The sequence below is a fragment of the Carassius auratus genome, chromosome 24, assembly GCF_003368295.1.
Source record: "Carassius auratus strain Wakin chromosome 24, ASM336829v1, whole genome shotgun sequence".
Lineage (NCBI taxonomy): Eukaryota > Metazoa > Chordata > Actinopteri > Cypriniformes > Cyprinidae > Carassius > Carassius auratus.
Window position 1 is genome coordinate 603,310 of NC_039266.1, and position 19,421 is coordinate 622,730.

Here is a 19,421-nt window from a genome sequence, read left to right on the forward strand (position 1 = left end):
TTTGTTTGTAAAAGTAACTTGTTAGCCTATTTCAGTCCAATTGTCCTGTTCATTAAATGGTTAGTTCACCCAAAAATCAAAATTATGTCATTAATGACTCACCTCTATGTCGTTCAAAACCTCCGTTCATCTTCGGAACACAGTTGAAGATATTTATGATTCAGTCCGAGAGCTCTCAGTCCCTCCATTGAAACTGTGTGTACGGGTATACTGTTGATGTCCAGAAAGGTAAGAAAAACATCAAAGTAGTCCATGTGACATCAGAGGGTCAGTTAGAATTCAAGGACCGTTTCTGTCAGACATGTCCGATTCGCGAACCGAGGAGCTGATGATACTGCACATGTGTGATTCAGCGTGAAGCGCAGTATCATCAGCTCCTCGGTTCGCGAATTGGACACGTCTGACAGAAACGGTTCTTGACTCGAGAACGAGTCAATCTTTTATTTGTTATGTGGTTCGGCTCGGCGTTCATCTTTAGTTCTCTCTTCACAGCAGTTCAGTTAGTGTACCGTTTGAGTAAATTAATTACTCCGGGAAATTGGTTCGTTTTAACTCAGAGCCACATTAAAAAAGTTAGCAGCTTAAGTCATTTGTGGATTAATGCTTATTGGAGACGTGAGCCCTTTCAAATGATTCAGTTCGATTAGTTGAACTGGTTCAAGAAGATCCGGTTACATCAAATGATTCGTTCGCGAACCGGATATCACTAAACTGCAGTGTTTTGAATGGTCTCACAAGAGACCCGAAAGAGAAGACAATGCTAAATAAAGTCGTAGTTTTTGCTATTTTTTGAACCAAAATGTATTTTCGATGCTTCAAAAAATTCTAATTTACCCTCTGATGTCACTACTTTGATGATGTTTTTCTTACCTTTCTGGACATGGACAGTAAACCGTACAAACAGTTTCAATGGAGGGACTGAAAGCTCTCGGACTAAATCTAAAATATCTTAAACTGTTTTCCGAAGATGAACGGAGGTCTCACGGGTTTGGAACAATATAAGGGTCATTACTGACATCATTTAGATTTTTGGGTGAACTAACCCTTTAATTATGTTAGTTCACTCATTTTTTTTCAAATAGCACACACGGTTCGTTTATATGCACAAGAACATGGCCATAATAATATTGAGATTTTAAAATAAAAGCACCCCCATCCACATTCAGAATGACAACACACTCTCATAAGAAAGAAAATGTCCCAGTTTGGCTCAGGACTCGAATCGTTAGTAATCAATACAGTGTGCAGCACACTCTCAGGCTGCACGACTCGCTGGCTCGTAACGAGAGACACGGGGGGAACAACAGGGACATATTTCATCCACACCGACTCCTCTTAAACTAATATTTTAGCTATGCGCTGATGTTTTTCATCCCCAGAAGAGACTTATCCGCTGAATTCTTCTCCGCGATTAATTGAATGCCGCTCTAATCATGTAACATCAGACTACCCACCGTGGCCCATCATGGCACACGCACACCACGGGAGAAGTTTGCCCACAATATCTGTCCTGTCGCACTGATGGCTATGTGGATTGTACCTGCCCATAGTGCTTCCTTTGTACCGCGGTGCATGCTGGGTGCCGTGCAGCCCCTGTTCACGGAGGGACACGGAGAGTGAATGCTCGCAGCGCCAGACCCGCTCAGGTCGGGTTTCTCCGGGATCGCACTACGTCTGCGGGCTGATTTCTCTGCCCGAGGTATTGCTCTGTATCGCTGCATCGGAACCATACGAGAGCGGGTCATGAGGACTTCTCCCAAAAACAGAAGCTGCGAAGTTTACAGCGTCTCTGGTTTGGGAGCCTGCGCCCCCGCCGGTGCACCTGCACAGGTAAGAGACCCTCCATCAGAGAATTCAACACATACTGTCATGATGCTTCTGGGCACTTTTGGTATCTTGTTTTCATTAAAATGGAATAAAATGGATTAATTCTTACATATAAAATACGATTCGTTCTGTTGTGTGAAAATAGACGATAGAAATACATTTAGAAATGCACAAATCATATCTAATTGTAAGTTAGTCATAGCTGTTGCAAATGCAGGTCTATAAATTCTGTGCAAAGCAAATCTTTGTGAGTGCAATACAAGTACAAGTTTATTCGTTTTTGTTTTTTAAGACAAGCATGCATGGATGTTACAAAATCAAATTATACTTAGATTATATATGAAATTATACTTTTTCAAAATTGACTTGTTCTTTCAAAGGTCTTTCAAACTGCTGTCACATGGTGATCATATGCATCTGTGGTTCCATGCAGAACATTTAACCATTTCTACTGACGCTTTCCATTCTTTCAAAAGGTTCTTTAAAGTGGAAGTTTCTTTAGATGTTCTTTAAACTAAGAAAAAATGTTTCCCACTAAAAAAAAAAAAAAAAAAAGCTATTCACTGAAATGTTATATGGTTAGCCTAAAATGGTTCTTCAATGGAATCACTGTAAAAAAAAAATAATAATAATAATAACCTTTTGGAATCTTTATTTTTGAGTTTCCCATTTCCAATTGGTTAAACTGACGTGTTACAACACTCTCTTCTGTACAAATTTACAATAGGTATTTTAAGCTAATTTCAGCTGTGTTAATGAACTGAACCTTTTTATTTTGACCACCGGGTCACTTGTGTCTAAACATTGGTCTTGATAGTCTCATGAATGTGCTTGTCAAAGATGGAGTGCTGACACCGCTGAGAGGGGCCGTGGGAAAGCAGACCCTCAAATGACACTTTGTGCGACTCCACAGGGGAATCCCACCAGGATATCCTAGTTCCACGACCCCTTCCTACTAATGAAAAGATGTTTAGAATGATGCGGCAGGAAGCCAATTAAATACGACACATAGGGTGTTGTAGGGTGACAGAAAGGTTGCGATAGTGAGCATGTAAGAGTAGTAGGTCAGTGCTGTCTCAAAAAGTGATGTAAGGCAAATTTCTCCACTTGTGTTTAGGAGGACTTTGTGACGAAACCCACCCAGATGTCAAGTCCATCTAGCAGCGAGTCTGACATCAAGAGCCCGATGGGCAAGAGAGTGAATTGCAGGGTATGGAGTAAGTGGGCATTGAGAGCCTCCCCCCTCCTCCCTCTCTCGGCTGCCATTGCAATGACTCTCCATTTCCTTGCATGTAAGTTAAGACCCTGTGCTGTAGAGGAATGCTGAGATTATGATCTGGTATGTTCCAGTATAGCTAGTCAAGCCTCTCATCCTTGGCTGTCCAAGGAGATTCTTCAAGAGGAGCTTGAATACTTTTTTTTTTTTTTGATAGACTACACATAAACACTGAGCTGCTGGATATGTTTTTAAATACATATGATATATGTGATCCCCCAAAATCAAGTGAAAACAGTAATATTGTGAAATATTAGTACAAATTAAATGAACTGTTTTCTAATGAAATATATTTTAAACTGTAATTTATTCTTGTGATGGCAATACTGAATTTTTAGCCATTCTCCAGACTTGACTTTATTGTTACATGATCCTTCAGAAATCATTATAGTATTCTGATTATTTTTTTTAGTTTTTATTACCGTTATCAGTGTTGAAATAATTTGTGCTGCTTAATAGTTTATATAAAAGTTTGTGTTTACATAATATATTTGGGTGTACTGTGTGTATTTATTTATATATAAATACACACACATGCATGTTATGCATGTACACATTTAAGAAAATGTGTTTTGCTTTTTTCTATGTTTTATATATATATATATATATATATATATATATATATATATATATATATATATATATATATATATATATATACGCATTATTATTTTAAAAATATATATACATGTATGTGTGTGTATTTATATATAGTATACATAATAAATATATACAGTATACACACATATATATTATGTAAAAACAAACTTTTATTTTGGACGTGATTAATCATGATTAATCACTTGGCAGCCTATTTTAGTTTTTCACAACTTTTTTGTGAAATATTTAGCTTGAAAAGTATCTGTATGCTTATGACTTTAAGTGTAATATTTAGTAAAGTACATATTATTTTTTTGCTTTAAGTAAATATCTTCTTCTTATAAGTGTTCTTGTTCCCACAGCCTCTCCATCGCTCTCAGTGTTCTATCTTGGAGGAAGCATCGAGTTCTCCAACCTCAGCTTCTCTCCAGACCTGGCAGACCCGTCGTCTACACAGTTCCGCCTCCAGTCTCAGGCGCTAAGCCATTATGTAAGCATAAACATAAATAAGAGTCTCTCTGTGCCGCCCTCGGCAACAAAGCCGGTTTCTCCGTGATCTCTCCGGAATGCGGCCGCTCTCCAGAGACCACTCAAGGAACGATGCTCGGCCCTGGCACTTTCAAACGCAAAGTCCGCCAGAGCTGCAGGTCCAGTGGTGCGCTCGTCCCTCATTGTCATCCTTTTAAATGTAAAGCAGGCTCTGCTGAGCCTTCGGCCGCTCTGTGGCCCTCTTAAATGTAAAGCCAGCTGTAACCAGAGCCAGGCTCGGTGTGAGGTGGTGCGGTGAGACCGACTCCCAGAGGACTGCAGCTTTTCAGGGCCGAGGACAAGAACGGTGTTTGTGAGAGGGACAGGGCCTAGGCAGACTGAGTGAGAGGAAGATCAGTCCTTCAATAAAACATTGTCTGTGGGCTTCCTCTCACACAATCAGATGCACTGTACCTCTTTGCTGGGAGGCTGCAGCCAGCGGAGAAAAGAAAGGTAGACCAGGGGACAGAGTAGACCAGGAGAGAGAGAGAAAGTAAGGATTTAGGGCACCGAAAGAGAGCACAGGAAAGTCAGTATCATGGGAAGGGTTGGCATTTGTGTCTGCATTAGGCATGAGATTAATGGAGGCCAATGAGGAACCCGGCCAAGTGTGGCTTTCTCGTCTGGGCGCGATGCTCTAATTAGCCTAAATGTAGCCAATGTAATCCCATTTAATAGTGAGCGAATCCGATTGTGAGAACTGATGGCCTGCAAGTGTGCACTCTTGCTCTTAAAACTAGTTCTAAACCCGCCGCCCGCCCCTTCCATCCAGCACTTCGGGATGACATTGAGCTCCAGACAATGGCGCTGTTGTTGCCCAAAGCTCTTGTTGCTCAAAGCCAATCGCACAAGAACAGTGCTTTTGTGCCAAGGCTGCAGGTCTAGCCTGGGCCACTGATGTCTCACCTTCTTCAATGATGTCACGCCTTCCGTAGTTCTGATGTCACTGAGACGTCTCAAAATACTGTTGATACCCGGCGGGAACTTCATGACCTTGGTAGATGTTATCAGGGGTTTGTTTACAGCTTTCAGAAATAGTTTGAGAATGGAAAGAGAATAGCGGCTGTTTTTTCTCATGGTAATTTTTCTTTATCATCTCTTTCCTTCCTTTCCGTTGATGTGCCGTGGATTTAAGTTCTCAGACTTGTATGATTCTTCACCATGGAGCACATATTACCAGCACTCAGGAATTATTGCATTTAGGTGAGTCTGTACATGAACACAAATATCACAGTATGTTTATAATCTACATTAAATTTAGCCTTTTTTTTAATACATTTCATTTGTGCAAGCACACAAAATGGTTTCTGATTGGCTAAAAAGTGCTCACATCTCTATTTTCTTTTTAATTTATTGCTGTTTATGTTTGCACTGACAGTTAGGATTTCTCAGGACATCTGCTCTGTTGCAGTAATATCAGTCAGATAGCAAGTAAATTGTATGCCCTTTTTTTAATAAATGTCACTTACAGAACTTCTAATCAATGATCAAAAAGGAATAATAGAAAAACATAACAATTAAAAAACTATGACACCATTTTGAACATTCACCACAATAGTCAAGTGTTATTTTAGTGGTATTTATGTTTATTTTTTAAGGTGTCCTTGTTACATTGTAATTATACACTGAAGTAGTCATTAATATTGATTAATTAAATGTACTTACTATATGGTTAGAGTTAGGTTTAGGGTTTGGCTCAGGGTAACTTGCATGTAATTAATGCATTAATGTTTGAAATTAGCATTTAGTAGTTTAGTAGGCAACCCGGTATCAATTAGCATTTAGCCAAAGCAACATTTACATTTTTCTTCTAATGTGTACCAACTAACAGAAACTATCATTTTAGTTTTAGTTTTAGTCACCAACAATACTAAAATAGTCTTGCAGTATGTTCAGCACTTTATCTTATAGTCACAGCTGTTGCTCAAGTAGTAAATGTAATGTGTTTTACATTTCTTAACTGCCAGTCCTGCTCTAATGTGGTCACTCGAGGTCGTCTGCTGTACTCAGTGCACTGGTTTCTCTGTAGTCTTTCAGTGATGGCACAGCATACAAATAGCCTTTATTCTCTGCTCCGGTGCCATTCAATGCTATATGAAATGTGAAGAATACTACTAAGTGTGTGTTTTTTCTTGTAGCTTTGAATGCAAGTGTTGTTCGGATGACCTGATCAGGCATTATTCCACCTGATCCTGTTCAAAAGTGCACTTAATAAGCTTCCATGTACAAAATTTGGAATCAGTAATAAAAAAAAAAAAAAAAAGAAGAATACATTTATTCATGTTACAAAAGTTTTGCTTTTGATAAATTAGGCTATATTTTCAAATATATGACATAAACAGTTATTATATTTCAGAATATTACTGTTTTACTGTATTTGTGCATCTAAATGTAAAAAATGCTTCTTTGGTGAGCATGAAAGACTTCTTTGAAAAACATTTAAAAACATTACCAACCCCAAACTTTTGAACAGTAGTGTAAGTGTAATGCCTCATTGCAACTGCACAAACTTAGTAATCATTTACACAGCATTTATTATTTGTGGGTTTCTATCTCATGCATTTGGAACCTGTTAATATATGCATTCCCTCAATTGATCTCAATTCAAAGCCTATAAACCCATCTTGTTAAAAGTCATGTGTCCTGATGACAGTGAAGGAGTGGAAGGTCTTTGTGTCTACTACTGGAGTAAATTCTCTGCTCCTCCCGCTATTGCTGAGGAACTCCGGAGAGTGAACCCATCCCGGTTGCAACGGCGTCTACCTGGAACCAACAAGGTCCTTTTTAGCAGAAACGAGGAGCGCTACTACATGGAGAGGGACGAGGACACACTGCGTCTGCTGGGTTAAGAGCGTTTTGATCCCTCTGTTTATGTCTTTTCCAAAGTAAGGAAAAGATCTTAACGTATATTCCTGTGTGTGCAGGTTTGAATGCAGATAACGGTGGTGATTCTGAGGATGACGACGATGAAGATTCTGATGACAAAGCGGACAAAATAAAGAACCCAAACTCTTTACAGAGTGGCAAGTGGCAGTTGGGGCTGCAGGGTACAACCATAATACACTGTAAAGCCTGTTGAGTTTACTCACATGATTTATGAACACTGACTCACTTGAGTTGCCAAACGTTGGTTAAACTAAGCTCTTCTGTATCCTCCATGATACATCGTACCACAAGTGAAGAAACACACAAGTAAGCCATGTGTAGGTAAGGCAATTCAAATGCAACCATGTCCCATTAATCCTCTGAGTAAACTCTGCATGCAAGTCCTTCCACCAGGCAGGTTTTACAGTGTACTATCACTATTATACTATCATTCTGTCATGACAATTCCTATACATTCATTATATTGGTTGTATTCTTTATTTATTCACTCATTTTGACCATGTCTTACTCTCATATGCCTAACAGCCATGTCTTTTGACCTGTACGCTAAGTATGGAAACAATCGCACACTCAGTCTTGTCAGTCCGAAGAAGCCGTATTACCAGTGGAGGCTTCGGGTGCCGTCCGGTCACGTCGTGCGACTTGTCATTCTCACACTTCAAGGGGCGACACCAGGAAGCTGCTCTGCCAACAAGTTGTCTGCTTATGATTTCCTACTGCCGCTTCAGAACAAGATCATCGCCAGGTAGATGGGACAGCAGAGAAAATCCGTTTTTGTCCATTTGCATCTTTCTACGTTTCGGGGTTATTGATTAAATTACAATACTTGGAGGGTTAGTTCACCCAAAAATGAAACATTCTGTCATTTACTGTCAAAGCAAAGCTATTTGTGATCTTGGATCACAAAGAAAGATATTTTGTAGAATCTCCAATACTTTCTTAATAATGGACACAATTAAAGTTCTAAACGTGGCAAAAAAAAAAAAAAAGCTCCCTAAAAGTGGTCCTTTTGTTTTATTTTTATTTATTTATTTTATTTAAATTGTTTTCTATTTGAATATATTTTAAAATGTCATTTATTTCTTTGAGGACAAAGCTGAATTTTTTAAGTCTCACATTAGGCTTCAGAGATCACTTTAATATGTTGATGTCATGTGCAAGAAACATTTCTTACGATTATTAAATTTAAAAACAGTTGATCTTCTTAATTCTTTTGTGGAAACCATGATACATTTTTCAGGATTCTTTGTTAAATAGAAAGTTTTAAAGAGCAGCATTTATTTGAAATAGAAATCTTTTGAAACAATATACAATTCATTAATATCACTTTTAAACGATTGAATGCATCCTTACTAAATAAAAGTATTGATTTCTTGAAATAAAATCCTACTGGCCTCAAACTTTTGAACTTTATTGTATATTTCATGTCTTCTGAATTCATATGTTTGTTTGTTGTGAGGAATGGACAGAATTTGGTGTAACTCTATTTAAATCTATTTAAATCAAATACTAACACAAATCCAATTTGGGCATAAAATAATATACATTTATGTTTATATAAACTCTTTTCAATGCATAAATGACTTTTTTTGTTTTTGGTCTCTCATTGTCCAAGTAAAGTTGGCTAAACATCAAACAACATCTCTCTTCTTCCCAGATGGTGTGGTCTGCCAATATCAGGAAACTCTCCTGTGATGAAACTGACATCTTCTGGAAACGTCATGCTTGTCACATTTTCTTTCAATCGTCAGAGGCAAGGAGCCATCTTCAAAGCTTATTTCCAAGCTATACCCAAAACCGGTGAGTGAATTGCAGTCAGCATGAGATGCTATAATTTTAGCCATTATTCTGTTCAGGAGTCTTCAGTTCTGTGTCACTGTTTCTGCAGAGTGTGGTGGTTTCCTCACTGCGTGGAACGGCACGGTGACGTCCCCTTACTACCCTGCCTACTACCCTCCAAATGTGGACTGTAACTGGAAAATCAGGGTGAGCTAAGGCTAAAGGCTTTCCCAGGTATCCCATGAGCCTCTTCCCAAGTGCCCTGTGAACCCCATTCAGAGGCCTGGGATGCTCCCTCTTTGAGATGAGGAGCACAGGGTGGCTGCTGCTTTGTGTAAGAGTGTGTCCGTTGAGAGTCTGCTTTCTCTTTTAGGCTCCTTTGCCGGGATACCTTCTCTCCGTGACCATTGTGATGCTAGACATTCAGGATTCACCGGCCTCAAGCACCTGCGAAAAAGATTGGCTGGAAATAGGCGGCGTAAAGTGAGTGTCGTGTTATTCATATATTCATGACTAGAAAACAGACTTAAACTTTCCTATACGGGGCATGTCAGATGTTTTTATGGAACTGCTGGCATATTTGTGTGCATGTGTGAGTTTTTCTTACGCTTTCACAGACTTTGTAACCCTGTTGGGGACAGCAGCAGGAAGAGGATCTACTCTTCACCTGTCCTGCTGCATTTTCACTCGATGAGTCTTTGACCCATAAAGGTTTTTATCTGATCTACAGGGCCTTCTCTCTGAAAGCGGTGAGACCTTTATGATGTTTCTTGAAAGGCATATTCAAGTTTTTTTCCCCCGTTATTTTGTAAGTAACTTGATTTAAATTTTTGTTTTGTTTTCGACTGTCTCAAAAGGATTCTAGTTTCAACATGAAATGTGTGTAACCACTTTAAAATTGCGGTCAAACAAAAAGTAAAAAAGAAATAATCATACAAGATATCATGATTTTTGACAATCTAATTAAACTGACTAACTGCTGTGAAATATTTTTCTAAAAAATACAATTCTAATCTTTCATGGTATTATTTATTAAAGATTATAAAGAGTTAATTGAATCAAACACAAATGTACACTTCACTAATTCTGCTTTTTCTCCCATATTAGCATGTCCGAGGCAAGTTCCGCTGTGAGATGGCAAGTGTATTCCTCTGAGAAAAGTGTGTGATGGAGAGAAAGACTGTTCTGATGGACGAGATGAGGCCAAATGCAGTAAGTGCATGAGTTCGGTTTTCCATACATTCTTTTCAGCCAAGCATTGTTGTCTTATTTATCCCTGTTCTACTTTGCCATTAGACACGTGTAAACCAGGAGAGAGTGTATTGTATGGGTCAGTGCAGACCAAACACCCAGTGTAACACTGCATGTGATGACAGCAGTGAAGAGAACAACTGTGGTAAGAGTGTCTTTTAATTAATCCTTAAGAAGACTTAATACTTCAGCATGCACAATTCTGCATTCACTGATACTCAGAGATGTCTATTTTAATTGCTACAGACGTGTGGAGAGAGTTTGTGGTAAGACCTGCCTACGTTTCAGTTTGTTGTGTGTGTGTGTGTGTGTGTGTGTGTGCATGTGCATGTGCATGTGCACACATAAGTCACTTTTAAATTAAGCAGCTTTCTGTTGTTCAGTGATCCAAAGTTGCTTGACTAACTTGAACATGAGCGAAATCTGCGTGGGGAACTTTTAACTCAGAACTCCCATTTGCAGATCCTTTTGAAATTTCACCAAGCAATGGTAATTATGACCAACAACTTATTTGTTGTCCAACTCATTTCTTTTTCATTTCGTGTTCAATTTGCCCACTTTTTAGGAGGTAAATGCTTCCATATGTGCCCAAACAAAATCTGCCTCCCCAAAGCCTCAGTGTGTGACGGGATTGTGGACTGCAAAGACCGCAGTGATGAACTCAACTGCACAAGAGCATGTGAGTAAAACCCACTTTACCTACAATTCTGCTATATTTTGTCATTATTCCTTGCTTAATGGACCAAAATGCATTTGGACAATCAAATCATATGGATTTCAGTATAAACACATTCATAAAAAAAGCAAATGGCACAATCAGACAGAAAACTGTGTGAAATCTTTTTATGGTCCTATGTCCTCTAGTTCTTTCATTTGATCAGCGATGCTGAATTTCTGTCTCTTGCAGTTTCTAAAGGATGCTCTCCTTCCTCTTTTAAATGTGCCTTTTAAATGTGCCAGTGGAAAGTTTAAGAATACTGAAAAAAAATATTGAAAAAAGTTTGGCAGGTATTCTTGATGCGCGATCATTGGAGGGCCTACATGGGCATGCGGGTTATGAACTCAGTCAGCAACGCAGCGGCCACCAGACAAATCCGTCGCATCGTATTGCATTCACAATACGACCAATTCACCTCCGACTATGACATCGCTCTTCTAGAACTAAGCGCCCCTGTCTTTTTCAATGAGTTGGTACAGCCCATCTGCATTCCTGCCTCCTCTCACGCCTTCACCTCGGGAACCAGCTGCTTTGTCACTGGATGGGGGGTTCTGTCAGAAGAAGGTATGACACGTTGTAGAAACTCATTCAGAACAAACAATTACTTCTTGTTGAGCTGAAGCAAGACAACGTTAGCAACACTGTCTTGAAACACATGATTCATACGATGACTAAAGGTGAGAAAAACGCATTCTAAAGAAATCATCTTTGATCACACCCACTGAAAAATCCCCCAGGATCCCCATTGAAACGGCAAAGATTTCCTTCACATTTCCATGGTTCACAGAAGCGGAGGTCATCATAGTTGGGTTTAATGCCATGGGTATATAACACAAAGATAGTGTTATAGATGTACTTTAAATAAAAGAAAATGTAATTTTTTTTTTTTTATATATCCATACAAATTTCATTGGTACTTATATATTTGCTATAGAGATCTTATTTCAAATGATTTAAAACTCATGCCTGACTAGTAAGAAATACGTTTATTTTATATTTGAAATATTTTTTATGTCTGTAAACTTTAACGAGCAGAAGGGTTTCAGAAGTAAATCAGATTAAAGAAGCCTAAACACCATTTAATGTCATAACATGCAATGTTTCCATCTAAAAACTTTTGATTTCAGGTGAATTGGCCACATTGCTGCAAGAGGCCACCGTTAACATCATCAATCACAACACTTGTAATAAAATGTATGACGATGCGGTCACTCCCAGAATGCTTTGCGCCGGAAACATTCAGGGAGGAGTGGATGCTTGTCAGGTTAGTGTGTGCTTTTGTGCTCGCTGCTTGTCGATGTTCACCGTTCATATATTCACATCTATGTTCGCACAGGGAGACTCTGGGGGACCTTTAGTGTGTCTGGAACGTGGCCGGAGGTGGTTTCTAGCAGGCATCGTGAGCTGGGGTGAGGGCTGTGCCCGACAGAACCGGCCTGGAGTTTACACACGTGTCATTAAGTTCACAGACTGGATTCACCAGCAGACGAAAGGCCAGGTGTGACTTACACACACACACATATATTTACACCAGAGAAGGTGATTGGCCCAAACTCAGTTGCTTGTGATCGAGGTGCCCAGCTCTCATGGTGCCCAGACACACAGCAAACATCAACACCTCTGCATCGGAAGCAATTTCCCACCAATTCCTGTTGCTCAGCGTTTGAAACCTCTACCCACGGTCTTCCAGAAGCTTCACTCCCTTCTTCATGCCCCAAACTCATAAGAACCACCTACAAACCAACTGTATTCTGTAAAGCCTCGACAGTGGACTAATAGTGTAGAGACTGAGGGATTATTTGCAGTGGAAAGAGTTCTCTTGGTAAGATTTGTGTTATTTGCATACAGTGGCTTAATATTAGTTTTCATTCATTTATTCATGTTAAAGGATTTTTTTTTTCATTGTTTAAGAAGGATATAAACCCTCCACTTCATGTTCCTTATCAAATATGTTCAACTGTGAAACTGATTGCATGTCAGAAATAATGACCAACATGAATTTTAGTCATTATTGTTACTGTTTTGTATGTTTTTGTAGGGTTTTTTTGTTATCACAAAAATGATTGGCTTCTCCCTTATTGGGCGAGAGCAGCAGCAGCCCTTCAGACTCTCTGCTGGTCATGATTTGACATTACATCTTACTCAGTACTTCCTTAGTTACACACACAATATTATCTGTATCCCTGAAAAAACAGATGCAAATGTCAAAACTGAGCTAATGTTGATACTTTTATTAGATATATGAAAAAAATAGAATTATATTAAAAAGAGGTGCTACATTACTTCCACTCTGTGATCTGTTCCTATATTGAAGTGTGAAGTGTGTGAAGTGACATTCAGCCAAGTATGGTGACCCATACTCAGAATTTGTGCTCTGCATTTAACCCATCCGAAATGCACACACACAGAGCAGTGAACACAAACACACACACTGTGAGCACACACCCGGAGCAGTGGGCAGCCATTAATGCTGCGGCGCCCGGGGAGCAGTGGGGGTTCAGTGCCTTGCTCAAGGGCACCTAAGTCGTGGTATTGAAGGTGGAGAGAGAACTGTACATGCACTCCCCCCACCCACAATTCCGTCCGGCCCGAGACTAGAACCCACAACCCTTCGATTGGGAGTCCAACCCTCTAACCATTAGGCCACGACTTCCCCTTGCATGTTTCAATGAAGTGTAAATCATCCCTAAAGTGTTTCTTTCTTATTTAATGTGAATATAATCATGGTTAATGTATATAATATATTTAGATGTATGAAAACACAAACGAGTCAGTTGTTTATCCTAGACAGCAATAAGATTAAATGTTCAAATTGAGTTTTCTCTCCCAAGACCAATTATGTGAACAATTGTCTCATTTGTATCCGTTTTATTTCACCTGAGGAATTTTAGGAGAAAAATATGAGACAAAGGTGATACTTTAAAGCAATATAATGGAGGATACAACATAAAGAGCAGTATTTTAAAGCAAATGTCCTTGGTTTTATATTAATTACTCTTCTGTTCGTTAGTATTAACTTCCTGTTTTACTATATTAATGTGCAAGCAGCATAAACAAAATTTTCGTTGATGTTCACGAGTATCTATTTTTCCTCACTCCTAGTCTCTCTGAAAAAAACCCTCAGTTGTTTCCCCTCATGGATTTATTCTCCTCTTTTAAGGATTGCAAGGGTGGGATAACTTCACACAGCGTTGGATTTACCGCAATAAATTAGTTTATTTGTGATTTGATTGATGAAGTGGAGGAAAGACACAGGAGCTGTGCTGTACATCGGGCTGTAGGTCACGTCGGTCGCGCGGGATGGGTGTGTCGATGAGCGTCACGGAAGCCCGGTGGCAGTGGGAAATGAATAAATCCCAGCCCGCGGTCATAATGGGCAAGAGTTTAACTGGAATTCATGCGTGGTCCTCCGGCTTCAAGAGTTCATATACTCCGGACGATACCGAAGTTGATTGTAGTCCATGTGAAAGCAGGGGTTGAGGAGTTTGGTGTTTGTAAAGGTGCAGTGATTCTCTGGAGTACTGGATCTGCAGTGTTTCTTCATAGGTGTTCATATCCAAGCAAAGGACCTCAAGGAAGACCAAGAGAATGTTCGATATATTATTTGTGATGATATTTGGATTGTCAGGGCGTGTTCTGACAAAAGGTATGTGGAATGAAATGTACTTTTATCGTAGACTATCAGTTTTCATTCTTATTCATATTAAACATCATACAATTATTTTTCAAATACGCATGGTACTCCATTAATGCTAAAGGATGAAATAACATTTTGGGAATGCTTGAGGATGTGAGTGTGGCATTCCTTACAACAGCATCATTTGAGGAGACTTCCCTTCAATTTGGATAAACATACAACTTGTTAGCATTTTCTTTTTTTATTATTATTCATGCCCAGTTGTTAATAATGCGTGCTGCAAATACAAAATTATGCGCTGAACGAACGTAAATTGGCGCTGAATCAGATGTGTCACAATTAGTTTTTCCAATGCTATGGCAAGCTTGTTTAACATTTACATTTATAATTTAATCGAACTAGTATTTTTGTTACTAGGAGTATTTTCATTTTTATTAATATAACTGAATTCAATCTATACAATTAGTCACAATTGTCCAAACAACTTGTCTGAAAAGAATAGTTGATAGCTGAAACTGATATCCTTATACAATTTGATTTCTAAAATCACACATTGTTAGAGAAAAATGTAGTTAATTGTAACTATTTTTATTGGAATGCTATAATCCAACCATCTGGTTATATTATTGAATGAACAAGTGAAATGGAAATCAGAATAATTAATGAAAAATGCATATATAAAAAATAACAACAAACAAGATATGTGCAGAAATAGACAAAACTCATGTGAAAGAAACAATTATACAGATAGGATAATTAAAAATATAATTGCTTATTAATAGTTAAAAATAAGTAGGCTACTAATATAAAAACATACGTTAGTTATAAGAAATAAATGCTAAATCGGCCTGCCATAGTAGGACAAGTTGTTTTGATAGTAAAGACCTCTCTGCTCTTACTTGGCTTCCTTTAATGTTTGGCCACGGTTGAATCAGAGAGGGCGTTATTTTTCCTGAGTGAAATGGAAGTTCTAATATAAATGACTTCGGGGTCATGACCACCGTGAGGCAGGAACCAGCGCTAATCAGGGTGTTATAGCTAAAACAGACCCAAGGGGAGGAAGCCAGGGGTGAAGCGATGTACTGTCTGCACTGCGTGATTATTAGTGCTTTATTGGTCAACAATTCACCACTTGCATCACAGGATGGAAAAATGAAATTGATTAATGGCCAAACATGTGTTTTAAGCATATGTACCATGCATGCTTGCTCAAAAGCATACAGTTATGCAGGGGAAATAATTTTGTAAAGTTAATCAGGACAATGCATTTTAGAAAGATTGCTAAAAAAGTGCTACAACAAAATGCACTAATAAATCAATTTCAACTGAACAAAAATAATACACTATTTAAAAAAAAATGTAGTAAAGCAAATGAAATAATTATAATAATAATTGCATTTCCGTTTAGCATATGTCCCATGCATGCTTGCTCAAAAGCATACAGTTATGCAGGGGAAATAATTTTGTAAAGTTAATCAGGACAATGCATTTTAAGAAAGATTGCCTAAAAAAGTGCTACAAACAAAATGCACTAATAAATAAATTTCAACTGAACAAAAATAATACACTATTTAAAAAAAAAATGTAGTAATGCAAATGAAATAATTATAATAATAATTGCATTTCCGTTTAGCGTATTCTTGTTAAAATTAAAGTTCTTAGTTTGCAACAAAGAACCTTCTTATCAAGAAACGTTTTCCTTTTTACAGTTCTTGAACTGGCTTTTTTTGTGGTCAATAAAGTTAAGCAAAGAATAAAATTCCTTTATAGAACTTAAAAATGTTTCCTGCCTTTAACCATTTTTTAAAAAATCATAATCTATTTAAATAACGAAAAATTTCAGTAGCCTATTTAATAGCTACTAATAATTTTTTGAATCAGTCTTCATAGATATGATGCATTTTTCTTCTTGTGATATTTAAGTTGTCACACAAGTAAAGACTGAAGAATTTAAGTTAAAACACAAAATGACCGTAAATGCGTAGCGTTTCCGACACATTTATAACTCAAATTAAAATAATGCTTAAGTGCATGCAACATCCATATAATGTTTTTAAGTTCTGTATTTTTGTTCGTGTAACTGACCTTTCCTACGTGCTTCAGCCTATTTGCTCTGGTTCATTAGCTTTTATCAGATATGACGTGTAAGGTTTGTTGAATTTGGCAGGTTTTCGTGCCCTCATTCGTGGCAGGCGCTCCTGTTGGGGTTTCTGTAAGGGAACCTCAGCGTGTGGACCGGCTGATAACGAGCCTGTTTGAATCCCATGCGGGACTCAGGGTGGGAAAAAGTGCTTGACTCCTGCTTCCTTTTTTTTTTTGACATTGTTCTAACTACAATACAATTTTAATATATAGACGGCACATGGCCTGCGCATTAGCGTGTGAATAATGGCAAGGAAATTATGCTGGTTCGTGTTGTAGTGAGACGAGATGTTTAAAATCATATTGAATTATATGCCACCTTAACTCACAGTTAAGTGTTTTTTTTTTCTTTATTACAAAAAGAGATGAAAGCTGGAGTATGCGACCACTATTTTTGATTAATGTATTTGTGCTCACCATACATGTGATTCTGCATATAAAATAGGCCATTAATGTCACAGCATAACGAGGATATGGTAATCATTTTTATAAGCCTGTTATTCAGTTCAAAATACTACGTCGTTACGTTCGATTTATGTTCATTAGGGATCAGATGAATACAATTAAATGTATGCATGAATTTGTGTAGGCTACATATATTACAAGAAGATAACAAGAAAATATCTATATGCAAAGTTGAAAAATACGTTAGTATAATTATTCTAGGACTAATAGATACAGAATTGTGTCACAAACTAAAGAAGAACAATTATTTTGATGATATTTCGAAACTTAGTCTACAGCTGAGATTTTACGTTTATTTTATTTATGTACTTATTCACGGTAAAAAAAATGAAAATATAAAATAATTGGTTGTGTTTCTTTTTTATCATTATTTTTATTAACATTATTATAAAAATAAAAAAAACACATTAATGTGATGTTTTCTGATGATTTATTAAATCTCTTTCACTTAATAAACATTGCATTGTAAAGGATCTCAAGTATCTCTGAACAATACTCAACTGACCTTTAATAACAACCATGAAAAAGTTGTGCTGTGCTCAGAAGCAACTAAAATATAACTGTCAGTATTAGCAGGAGCTGGTATGTTTCTATAGCTTTAAATGGCTTAGTCCTATTTTATGTAAGTTCTACATGGACTCTTATCATCTAAATGTAAAATGTGGTCAATGTCACTCTGTAAAGCTTCACTGTATTTTATTCAGCAAACTCTAACATGCCTTTCTGTTTTCTATCTTGAAGATACAGACACAAAAGGGAGGTTCAGTTCTCCAGTGTTTGGATGTTACTGAAAAGCAGCTTATTATAGAGAGAAATCAGACACTTCAGCTAAACTGCAGGTGAGTGATTTGTCATGGTTAAAGGAGGAAGAAATTGTTAAAATTGGATCCTGATTTTTTTGGATGAATGGGTTTATGATTAACAGAGGTGATACCGATTTTAGTAAGGAGGAATGTAGAACGATTGACGTTTAGATTGTAAAATGCAACTATTAAAGATAAAAAAAAATTGAGTGGGGTCAAAATCTTAAGAGCACACTGGAGATCTGGCATATGTCATTTGATTTAAATCTTGAAATAAACAGAACACTTTGGGGCTTTAAATGTCTAAAATATTTCAAAAGGTAATGGTCAATCAAATTTGACCATTACCTCCTTTGTACAAAAGGTCAAAAAGGTCAAAAGTGAATATACACAACAGTCTCTCAAATCATCCTGGAGAACTTGATCATCAGATTTTATGCATTTTTGCAAATGCATTTGATGCTGTCATTAATGCAAAACTAAATACAAAACAAACAAAAAAACCAACAAATCATAAGTCAATCATAAATCACATTGACTGAGCTGGCCTAACATTCAATGCTAGTAAAGTTTAGTAAAATGGAAAATAGAATCATTTTCATAAGTGGTCCCAAACTTTTTGGCTCCATTATATATTGATTACTGATAGTGACATGATGTACTTGGACCATTAGGTATAAAGTGCATTGTATAATCCAAACTTGATGTTTCAGGGGTCGGTGGGAGCTCCATTGGGTTTTGCCATCAGGCGTCCCGAAAGTCTACCACGGCACCCAGATAGAAAAGACTGTATGCGGGAAGAAAAATAACCAGTACTGCAGCCGCCTGACGCTCAGTCCTGCTTTAGCTCAACACACTGGCTCTTACCGCTGCAGGTACCTCCAAAAGCAGCGCAAACAGGCCTCTGTGTACGTCTACATCAGAGGTAAGACGCTTCAGGTGAACGCTGGAACCCTTAAACCCTTTCTTTTCAGTGTATTTCCTTGAAATCATGTCTGCATTAAGTCTTAAACTATCATTTAATAGGTATACCAATTAAAACAAAGGATATTAATTTAAAATATGTATATAACTGCTTATCCAAAGCAAAAAAGATCATCCTAGGAGTCAGCACTATTTTGAATATAAAATGTCAGGTTTATTTGACAACTAAATTAGGAAGCAAACTAGAGAAGACAAAAAAATAATAAATAGTAATAGTGAATATTGAACTGAAATATTTTATTTAGCATGTTTTTACGTTTAAAGGCTGGAGATGAACACATGTAAAATGCATGGTGCACAAGCTAAGATATTGGGCGAATCTGTATGCTATGCTAATATCTCAGCTAACTATGACGGTAACTATAATGATAAAATTAATTATAAAGTTTTAATTATCACATTATTTTATAATGGTAATGACATAGAAACAATGTTGTTGGAATCACTTTCAAAATGTTTGATGTTCTAGCTGTTAAACGATAAAAACATTGGCAGCCAATCAAAATTCACTTGACTTTAAAATGC

General features: G+C 37.6%; 1 protein-coding gene, 1 long non-coding RNA gene and 1 pseudogene across 2 annotated transcripts in view; all 3 read left to right on the top strand.

Annotated features, from left to right (window-relative positions):
• Nucleotides 1–1,131: 1,131 nt before the first annotated feature.
• Nucleotides 1,132–12,395, top strand: LOC113041784 (suppressor of tumorigenicity 14 protein homolog; annotated as a pseudogene).
• Nucleotides 10,247–11,092, top strand: LOC113041911 (uncharacterized). The gene is made up of 3 exons (XR_003275481.1): nucleotides 10,247–10,292; nucleotides 10,713–10,826; nucleotides 11,055–11,092. It is a non-coding gene; the product is annotated as an uncharacterized LOC113041911 (long non-coding RNA).
• A 1,816-nt stretch (nucleotides 12,396–14,211) lies between the features above and the next one.
• The window catches only part of LOC113041912 (vascular endothelial growth factor receptor 1-like), a 31,748-nt gene continuing 26,538 nt past the window's right edge, over nucleotides 14,212–19,421 (top strand). Inside the window, 4 exon segments of the mRNA XM_026200490.1 lie at nucleotides 14,212–14,511; nucleotides 17,851–17,885; nucleotides 17,887–17,948; nucleotides 18,626–18,837. Of these exon segments, the coding sequence (XP_026056275.1) occupies nucleotides 14,454–14,511; nucleotides 17,851–17,885; nucleotides 17,887–17,948; nucleotides 18,626–18,837 (367 nt within the window). The 5' untranslated portion in view covers nucleotides 14,212–14,453.